The 10,722-nt window shown below is 49.1% G+C and overlaps 1 protein-coding gene across 1 annotated transcript in view; it reads left to right on the forward strand.

Moving 5' to 3' along the window:
• Nucleotides 1-10,482, forward strand: part of LOC121338419 (TGF-beta receptor type-2-like) — a 30,374-nt gene extending 19,892 nt beyond the window's left edge. The window contains exons 3-7 of the mRNA XM_041409371.1: nt 640-842; nt 3,836-4,626; nt 4,739-4,880; nt 6,057-6,184; nt 9,982-10,482. Coding sequence (XP_041265305.1) covers nt 640-842; nt 3,836-4,626; nt 4,739-4,880; nt 6,057-6,184; nt 9,982-10,194 — 1,477 coding nt within the window. The 3' untranslated portion in view covers nt 10,195-10,482. The remainder of the gene's footprint in view (nt 1-639; nt 843-3,835; nt 4,627-4,738; nt 4,881-6,056; nt 6,185-9,981) is intronic.
• Nucleotides 10,483-10,722: the final 240 nt, after the last annotated feature.

Genomic DNA, 10,722 nt, shown 5'->3' on the forward strand with positions numbered 1-10,722 from the left:
GAATAAGATCACCTCCAGGCCAGCCTTGCTGCCTGCTGCTCACTTGCAGAGGCATTTGTGGATCATCCAAACTTGTCCTGAGTGGGTATCTCAGTCACAGCAGCAGCTTTGGCCTCATGCTCGTGTGCTCCAGGGTTCAGCCTTAGCAGAAGGGATCTCACCCTCCTAGGACTCTTCATCTGGGAGCTCCTCTGTCAAATTACCTGGTAGCCACAAAAAAAATGTGGGGAGTGCTGAAACCGGGGCACTTCACCAGGGAGAGGGTGATGAATTGAGGTCCTTGCCTTGGCTTTTATGTCTGACTTCCCAGCTGACCTCAAAGCTATGGTGAAATCTCTCCATACCTTCATCCCCAGCTTTGCACAACCAGGTCAGGAGACAGAGGCTGCTCCTGGAAAAGTAATGAATGGTTGCAATTTCTTTTAATGCACCCAGAAGTAGCTGCAATGCTGTACCTGTGCAGGGCCAGTCATGCCCATCACTGGTCCTATAAGTACGTGTAAGTAGAATTATACCGCAGCCACTGCAAATAGTCATTCCCTACACAGCTTGAAAGAAACGATCTTAGGACCGGGTTTAAGGTGACACAAGGGCCAAGCTGCCGAGCTAACTCTGTGTGGGTTCATTTGTCACTTGCAGGAGGCAGGACAACGAGAGCATCAGGATCAGCACGCTCTGCCACAACCCCCAGCGCCCCATCGAAAACCTCATGGTGCCCAACTACAACACCTCGCGCTGCATCATGAGCCACCAGCCCAGCGAGGACGGCGTCATCTACGTCTGTGGCTGTGTGGATGAGCAGGAGTGCAACGACAAACTCATCTTTGAAAACCACACCAATGGTGAGTGCTTTTGTTAATGCTGTTTATGGGGGAGCAGCACCCAGCACCAATGACAAATCCCCTGTGTTTCCTGTGGAGGAGGAGGTGCAATGGCAGAAGAGGCTCTTTTGCCATCTTCTTTCACCTCCCTATACAAAAGCCAGCTAAAATCTCTACCCCGTTACTGAGCCCAGCGTTTTGTCAGTGGCCAAAGCATTCCTAGCAGAAACACCTGCAGCCTTTGTCTGGAAACATCAGGTGATGGAAAACCCACCATATCTCTCAGTGGGCTGTGCCTTCAGCAGAGGTTGAATCATCTGGGGAGCCCAGGGGCTGGTGTAACGTAATGAGAGTCAAAAGCTCTGAAAGCTTTAAATAAATTGCATTGGAGCAAATCCTGCCCCAGAACACACCCACAGGAATGGCTGGCATCCCTCATGGCTGTAACCAAGAGGTGGAGATGCTGGGGTGGGCACACAGGAATGCCTCCCCTGCTGCTCTCCTGGGAATTCCTGCAGCAGTGTTTCTCCCGGGAAGGGGGAGCTGGAGCCAGCCAGGTGCTGAGCACACACGTGAGCGTGGCTTGGCACGCTGCTGCACGTGGCTGGAGATCCAACGGGAGCTGTAAATCTACAGGAGGGAAAACTAAGAGGCAGCTCATTTCTGTACCTCAGGAGGGTCGTATGCTTTGGAAATATTTCCAACCAGAGCCTTTGGGGGCTTGTCTAAACCTCCCCAGCTCCAAGTGGACCAGGTTTATCCAAGTGTCCATCAACAATCCGACCTGTAACAAAAGCAAAATGAAATGCCTCAAATTTTCCATAATCACACAAGGAGATACTGAAAATGAGCCTAAGCAGAACCTGCAAGCCAGTGGTATAGCTCTCCTGCAATATAAGGAAAAAAGAAAAACATCACATGAAATGCAAATTCTCTGAACAAACAAGTCACTTTAATGGAGGCAAATGATGCTAAATTTGGCGGTTCTTTGCCGCTTCCCCAGCCAAACATAACAGGTACACACACTTCTAGGGAGAGATAGTCAAATCCCAAAGCTGGTGCTGGGATATGCAATTTCACACAAAAATGACAACCGGCTCATTGGAAATGCCACCCCCAGCAAAGGCTCCATAACCAGCCTCCTCCTGTCAGCCGGCGCGGAAAGCGCTGGAAGTCAGAGCAAGACCAGTGCAGCTCTTTAACAACCCTCTCCTCTTAGACACGGGCCAGGGGCCAGCCTAGGCAAACCCCAAGCTCACAGATTCTTTACATCCTTTCCTTCTGCTTTAAGGGATCATTTGCATTCTAAATATTAAATTATTGTCACGTTCAATGGTCTAGACAACTCCTGAGCAGATGAGCACTTCTCGTCTGCTGAAGCAGACAGATTTTTTTCCTGTTTCTTGATTCCTTAAGCTTTGCTTTCAGGTCTGGGTGGCATTGCCCTTGCACAAGGGATGCAGGGGACTCCATCAGAGCTCAGACACCATGCTAATGAGCACACAGAACCATCATTTCCTAAAGCTGTGCACACAGAAGTCCAGGTGAGACCTCGGGAAGATGCTGGGTCGGGTGGAGCATGGCAAGTGCTTTCCACCTGTGCTCCAGCTGAGCCCAGCCCTGGAGGTCCATATCCCCTCAGCAGGGATGGACAGACCCACACAGCAATGCTCGACAAGGTGTGGGCTTACAGACCTGTGGTTACTGCCAGATCAACTACATTTGCTCTCCATAGAAGGGGTCTAAGCCCTGCTGCAGCCCCTGTGTATCAAAAGACTTCCATCAGGAAGGGGCATCCTCGTGCAGGAATTTCCTGAAGTTGTGTTCACTTCCCCTTTTCAGGACTTATGCACACATCTCCCTTAAAAAGATCTTCTCTTTCTTCAGAGTTTCAAAGATGGGATCCAAAGCGTCGGGTAAATCCATTAAAGCAGTAGGTAATATCCAAGCCCAATACTTTCCAAAATAAACATATTCCTGAGTTAGTTATTGATTTATATCAGTTTGGGTTGATCTTGTGGTTTAAACCTGATGCCTATTTTAGAAACGCTTTCACAGCCTTGCAGAAATTAGCTGCAGCACATTTTTTTGAAATTTGCCAAGGAAAATAGCTAAATGCTCTGTTTTTCCAGAACCTGAATTATGATCTGCACACACTGAGGTCAAGCAGCGAGAGTTTTGCTTATGGAATGATTCTTATCCCTCTTCCCCTGGGTTATTATACTTGGCAGAAAAACTTCTGAGTAAGATTTTACTTGAATATCTCTACTGAAGTCAGCATGTTTATTCCAGGAATCACAAACATCAAAGGATCAGACAATTATATGTTGTGTGAGGGTTATGGCTTTGTGTGCGTGTCCTCCCCCTCTCAATCTGAAGGCCAACAGGGGGTTTTTAAAAGAAATAAAACAAATGCAGCCATGCCCTGGTGATTGTTGGGGTTGCTCCTGTAATGAGGAAGGAGATGCCAGCACTGGCAGACAAAATTGCTGAAATGATGCTCCTGTGTGCTAATTATCCTGCAAAGCATCCCAGCACTCCCCTGAGCTGGGTGGTCCTGCACACTGCCTACCCCCAGCATCACTCCTGACTCTGTGTGCACCAGAGGCGTCCAGCAAAGCTCCAGCCCCAAGCCCTCTCAGAGATTTGCTTTCTTTGAGCCTTGTCTCAGATTTATCATAGTTATTTCCAGCCAAGCTCCCCTTGCCACGAGCGCAAGCAGCACTTGGGACCCCCCAAAATGCCCTTTGCAGTCTCTTGTGCCACACTGTCCCATCCAAGTGAAGCTGGCCTGTGTCTTCTGTTGATAAATGGAGCTAAATTTGAGACCAAACCCAGTCATCCCCCTTGCTAAGTGCCTACATCTGGGTTCTGTGTGGGGATGAGCCCTTGTGCGGCCCCGGGAAGGGCTGCGCTCCATTAACAGCTTTGCATATTTTCCTCCTCCGCGTGATGAAAACGAGCTGTGGCAGACCCGCAGCAGCAGCACCTCGCCTTTGCTTTCCTCCCCTCAGGCTACTCCATGCTGCAGAGCAAAGAGGTGATCCCAGTGGCTGCCATCAGCCTCCTGCCCCCGCTGCTGGTGGCGGTGATGATCACGGTGATATTTTACCTCTGCCGCACGCAGAAGCGACGCAAGAGAGCCAAGGCGTGGGGTGGGAAACAGGGACAGCCGCCGGTGCTGCCGGAGCAGGGGAAGGCAAGCGAGCGGGAGGAGAAGTTGTCGGTGCTGATGGACGAGAGCCCGGCCAGCAGCAGCCGCCCCGCCGAGCTGCTGCCCATCGAGCTGGACGAGATGGTGGGCAAAGGGCAGTTCGCGGAGGTGTGGAGGGCCAAGCTGAGCCACAGCCGCTCCGGGCAGTACGAGACTGTGGCCGTGAAGATCTTCCCCTGCGAGGAATACTCCTCCTGGAAGAACGAGAGCCAGATCTTCACCGACACCAGCCTCAGGCACGACAGCGTCCTGCAGTTCCTCACTGCCGAGGACCGGGGCACGGGGCCCCGCCGGGAGTACTGGCTCATCACCGCCTACCACAGCCGGGGCAACCTCAAGGACTACCTCTCCCACCACGTGCTGAGCTGGATGGACCTGCAGAAGATGGCTGGGTCCCTGGTGAGTGGGGTGGCCCACCTTCACAGCGACTACACCGCCTGCGGCCGCCCGAAAATCCCCATCGCCCACCGCGACATCAAGAGCACAAACGTGCTGGTGAAGAACGAGCAGGAGTGCGTGCTCTGCGACTTCGGCATCGCCATACGCCTCGACCCCTCCCTCACGGTGGACGACTTTGCCAACAGCGGGCAGGCAAGTATGACCCACCAGCCCTCCCTGGAGGAGCCTTTGCCAGCCACCCCCATGTCCTGTGGCCAAAGTCCTCGCCCACCCCTGCTAATGCCTCTCTCCTCTCTGCGGCCAGGTGGGCACCGCCAGGTACATGGCCCCAGAGGTCCTGGAGTCCAGAGTGAACCTGGAAGACCTGGAGTCTTTCAAGCAGATGGATGTCTACTCCATGGCCCTTGTTTTGTGGGAAATGGCCTCCAGATGTGAAGTGGTAGGAGGTAGGAGCATCTCACCCAGGTTGCTGCTTGCCTTTTTGCTCCCTTACTCCCACATCCCCACTGATGGCACAAGGCATGACTTGGGGTGGTCCAGGTCTCTGCAGGGCTGCCAAGAGTTGGCGACAGATTCCCCTGCTTTGTGTGCAGTGGCTTAAGGGGGGTGGCTCAGTGGTCAAGGAGCAGGACAGGATCCATGGGGACATCTAATCCAGTCCCTGCTCAAAGCTGATGAGCTGCCAAGTCCCATGGAGCTTGTGCTGGTGGTGCAAAGCAAATCAAGCAAGAAGAGCCAAAGGTGCCTTCCCCTCCTCAACCATTTTTTTCCTTCAGACAACACCAGAAAGCTTATGTTGTAGTGGGGACTCACAAACCCCAGCCTCTGACAGTATAACACACTCTGTCACTTCCCAGAGCCTTCCTGGCATCTACAATTGTGTGTAGCAAAACATTTCATTAATTGCCCTGGAGTTAGCCCCTGCCTGCTCCGATTCACCTTCCTTCTCTATCCCACCTACTCACAATATGAGCCCGCAGAAATGCAGGAATCCTTGGCCACAAAGCTGCTCCAACTGCCCTGCAAGCCCCATGGTCAGCAGTGGGAGGCCCTTGCCTGGTTTGGATGCCCCATGCATCCTTTGTTCCCAAGAAAGCATTCCCAGGCCATCTCTCCCTGCTCATATCTCACCTCTATTCACATCCAGGCGGGAGCTGGCAGAAACCAGGGTGGCCTCTCACCTCTGCCAACAGCCAGTTTCTCCTTGGTTTTCCACAACATGGGGTTGGTTTTCTGGAAGGGCCATTTCTCCTCTAACCCCTTCCCTGCCTGTAGAAGAAATCCGGAAATTCTCATGCCATAGTCACCTCTCCCATCCTTCACCAGCACAGTACTTTCTGCCTGCTCAAATTGTCTCACCCAAAGACAAACCAGGTCCTTCGTACTGCATCTTTTGGGTTCAGGGAGGAGGTCAGACGGTTCCTCGGTGCTGTCTCTGAAAAGAACCTCTATGTGAAAACCCAGCAATACATTTCTGTGTTCAAATTCTCAATTGTTTCCAGATCTGCTTATTTTTTTGCAGACTGTTAAAAACAAATCCATTCTCATCCAGTGGGCCATACCAAAACAAAGCAGGGAATGCATGAGAAACATCCTGTAATGCTGCTGTTGCTTCCTCGCAGAGGTAAAGAATTATGAGCTGCCCTTTGGGTCGAAAGTCCAGGAGCAGCCTTGTGTGGACACCATGAGGGACATCGTGCTGCACGGCAGAGGCCGGCCCGAGATCCCAAGCAGCTGGCTGGTGCACCAGGTAAGCTGGGAGCAGCTGGCTCAGAACAGAGCAACACACATTGTCCTTCCTCACTAAACCAGCCTGAAAAATTAAATTTATAGTCAGAGGGAAAGTGGGCAGAACTCCTGGGATCTGCTTTCAGCTCCATTGTGGATGGCTGGGCTCACACAAGTCCCACTCATTTCCTTGTTGCAGAAAAGCCACCAGCCACAGACACAGCAGAATGTGCTGATCAACAGCCATGATCAGGAAGTTGTGCATAGCAGGTGATGGGTTTCAGTTACCCTGAGGATAACAGCAAAATGGAGCACTTCAGTGCAGTTCTTCCCATGAATCATTGGATTTTGCCCCACTTCTCCCCCAGCACCTTGTCTGGAAGGTTCAGGAAACACGCAGTCCCTCACACACAGCCATTCACAGCAGGGACAGAGGGGAAGGGAGGCACATCCAGCCTTCTGCCTGGATTTTTCAAGCTCAACATTACCTTCAACATGAGAGAAATTTCCATTACCACAAGGAAGAGCAAACCAGAAAGCATCTCCTTCACGTGAAACACTCAGGAAAAGTGAGTGAAGCTGAGAGCAGGGGCTCCGCAAGGCTCAGGGCTTGTCAAGGGAAGTCTTTCACCAGCATTCAGAAGGTCTGAAAGCAAATGTGTCAGCATAGAGGGCATAACCCAGTGTTCTAGAATGGGAACATTTCAGCAGTGACAAAATGTATTCTGTTAAAACTACCTACAAGCACACCCAGATCAGCCAGCTACAGAAACAGAGCTCCCTCCTGGCCCTGACAGGGTTTCTGCCCCAGGCCAGTGCTTTCTGCCACACTCTAAGGACAAGAGGGGTAACAGGCATGCTGATGGTGACTTCCACATCTTGCCTGACTTTGGTATTTCTTGAATCTCACATGTCTTGTGGAAAAACACCATCTGCTGATCAACACTCCCGTTCACCTGAGAATCAAGCTGGAACATCGAGCCTGCTGGCTTTCAGAGCTTTGCAGTGCTCAGTGAATTGTTTAGCAATATCCACCCATAAAACACACTGCCTCTGCTCCCACTCTGCCCTGCTGGCACACAGAGGCAGGCTTTGCAAAAGGAAAGAGAGAATTTCTCAACCTTAGGAGGCCACATATTCCCTACAGTGTCTCCTCTCAAAACCATGTTTGTCCAAAGACTCACAGCTGACCCGACTGACCAAAACTGCAAACAGGATCAAATGAATCCGTGGCTTCTGTGGGACCCCTGGGGAGTTCATCAGTTGCTGAGTGCATTTCTGGAGCTCACCCAGTTTTTTTTAGTAACAAAGGCAAATATAGGAACTTCAATCAGTAGTGCCACATGTTTGAAGCCTTTGAGTATTCAGCTCAGACATTCTCCTCACAGGGTCTCTGATAAACTTTGAAACCACAGAAAAAATATACAGAAGCTTGGGTTGTCAAAAATCACACTTTGATAGAGTGTGAGCATAACTGTGCTGTTCCCAGGGCTGAAGGGAGGCTGACTGCAGTCACCTCCCAGAAATAATGTTGCTGTAGTTGGGCTGGCGTAGCAGGCAAACATAACAAGGCTTATAAGGTGGGAACTTTTTATTGGACCATCTGATGGCCACTGGGGAAGAACAGAAAAGCCATATTATGTTGCTGAAAGTTTTTTCTCTGATTAATCTCCTTACAAGCCCGGCTTTACAGCAATTTCTGGGCATTTTGCAACAGTTCTCTCTAGGATGAGGAATTGGGCAGCACCATCTGCTGGGAAGCAGCAGAAAGCCACCGGCTTGTGCCACTCCGGGGGTCCAGGCGGGCTTCCCGTGGGAGGAAGTGTTGGGTGACATCGAGAAAGGGTGACAAGTCACTCAGCTGAATGGGAGGCACCAATAGATGTTCCCACCAGAACATCTGTCATAAGTCATATTGTCATTTTTATGACAATAAGTCATAAAAACTTCCACGTTTCAACCGTCAGGACTGCTCTCAGTCAAGTGAAGACCATGGTTTGATTTTCAGCAAGTGTCAGCACTAATTTCCCTGACAGGGCTGATTTACCTAACAGCAGCTTGAGGGCAACTACATGAAAGGCCCCACAACAAAGTCAGCTAAAGAAATTAATCCCCACTTTCCCAGATAACTTACAGACCCCTTAGGTCCATGCTTCTACCTTGTTTTACACCCCAGCATATTGAAATAAAAAGGGAAAAAACCCAGTTTTTTAGGCCAGGTGAATCTGGTTCACAAAGCAGCTGAACAGACTGAGGTACTAGAACAACCAGAGGCTGGTGCAGGACAGGAAGGAGCAGTGGCAGCTAAAGTCAATACTGCCACTAAAAATACACTTGTACAACTCAGCATCCTTTGGAATCTTAGAAAAACAGATATCAAATATAAAAGCCAAACTAAGTTCATTTTGTAAGCCAAACAAGATGTTTCAGTTATCTCTTCAAAAGAATGTCAGCACTACAAGCCAAACTACAAATAAATGTTATGATTTCAGGGAAAACTAAGTACAGAAAATCTTGGATGTCCTGTTTAAGAACAGGATGACTTTAAAAGCTTCACCTAAGCTAGCTCATTTTTGCATGTAATCAATTACCCTCAAATCCTTTCAACTAAGCTAATAAATAAGTGACGTCAGAGGTGCTGAAACACACCATCTGTCACTTTTGCTGTACAATCCTGTTCTCTCCAATCTGTGTCTATTATGGAAGACTTAACACAATGAACCTTAGCAGAGAGCAGTGAGTTCTGAGTAAGGTGCAGCAGGGCAGATGGAACTGACTCTATCTCTGTAGGACTTGGATATTCCTCTTGTGTGGGTCCACATGAAATTTCAGGTTTCTCTTAATTGCAAATTAAGAAATACATAAAACCCACTGAAAACCACGAAGCTTTATTTAGAATAATGATTTTTCCACTGTGTTCCAACTTTAGTTGACAATGATGCCAAGAGCAATAGCACATGATGGAATTACATGGGCGAGGGAAGGTTCAGCACAGCTTCTGGCGCTAGCTGTGTTACTAGCTAAAGGGTGGGGGATGCACCAGCTGAATACTACCATTTATTTTGTTCCCAGGCCCCAAATATTGTGACTCTTTTCAGAGCCCTACACAACTGGACAAAAAAACTCCCAGCTTTCTGGGAGATGTAAGCATTGTAGCTGAGAGGAACTCCATGTGCTCTGGAGTAAACTGGGAAGCACCTCAGCCCATCTCAACCAAAACACACTTTGTGATAGGAGAACAATGTTCAGCTGCACACTGAAACGAGTGTTTGGCACAGCACACCCTTTCAGAATGCCGCTAAAACAAGAAGGCAGATGTAAGAAATTATTTTCAAACCTACCTTTGAAAAGCACCTCCTCCCCTCCCCAACCCCTCCCTCCAGGTGTAACAGGCAGGGTGCAGCTCAAACCCAGAGGCTGGGCTCAGCCAGCAGCCTACAGTCACTGTCCACACCTCTCCTGTCTTTTAGGATTTTAGGGTGCTCTGATCCAAATGGGCAAGGCCGAGACAGGAAATAAATACAGGCTGGAAGGAAACAGGCTCTAAGTCTCACAGCCAACACAAGCTGGTTTCCAGAGAACATGGGGAATGTTTGGGAGCAGATGCTGTGAGAGCTGAGGCTGCTGCTCTAACACAAGCAGTGCCAGTGGAAGCATCAGCACTTCCACAACTTACCGAGGCTGATTCCTCTTGTGCTTAAGCTTGGCCAAAACCAGCCTTTACGCAGGAGGCTGTCAGAAGTCTGGTAAACCACTAAAACTGTGTTAGATGCTCTCCTTTCTGCCTTCTGATCCTAATTTCAGCCCTTCTGACTGCAGGGAATGCGCTTCCTGTGCGACACCATCACGGAGTGCTGGGACCACGACCCCGAGGCTCGGCTCACCGCCCACTGCGTGGCTGAGCGCTTCAACCTGATGGCACAGATGGATTGTGATGACATCCTCAACAACAACACGGACAATGAGGCCAGCAAAACAGCTTCTCCAGGTGGGGAGCTCCAGGACAGTGATGGGAGCAGAAACGTTCAGTGATGCAGCAGGCAAAAGTCCTCATCACGAGGAACAAGAGGATAAGGGAGAAGCATTTAGCTCATGGGGGAAAAAAACCCCACTGTTTTTCAAAATGGAACTAAGATCTAGTACATAAATTATTTATAAGATCTGTTTCCTCCCACAGATACAATGAACTGAGGAATCAATATTTTGGTTAAAGTGAAACATTATTATATGAACTTTGTACTTACTTAAAATGTATAATGATGCAAAGCATTCCTTTTATTATTTTTTAAAATAATAATGTTTAATCTTTTATTAATAAGCAGCTGAATTGTCTATCTTTTTTAAGTCCTTCCATAGTGTGATCATGAGTTTCTTTTCTAGCTTATTCTGCAGTGATTAAAACAATTTTCTTCTTTTTAATGGCCTACACATACACACACAAAATCTGTTGTAGCAGGAAAAGAAGACATCATGAGATGTACCATACCCTCTGTGGAAGAAATGCTGACATCCAAGAAAATCACTCATGCAACATCGTCCAAAGAGCCACAATAATCCAGT

Source organism: Onychostruthus taczanowskii, unplaced genomic scaffold (genome assembly GCF_017590055.1).
Source record: "Onychostruthus taczanowskii isolate IOZ18803 unplaced genomic scaffold, ASM1759005v1 scaffold10, whole genome shotgun sequence".
NCBI classification, from domain to species: domain Eukaryota; kingdom Metazoa; phylum Chordata; class Aves; order Passeriformes; family Passeridae; genus Onychostruthus; species Onychostruthus taczanowskii.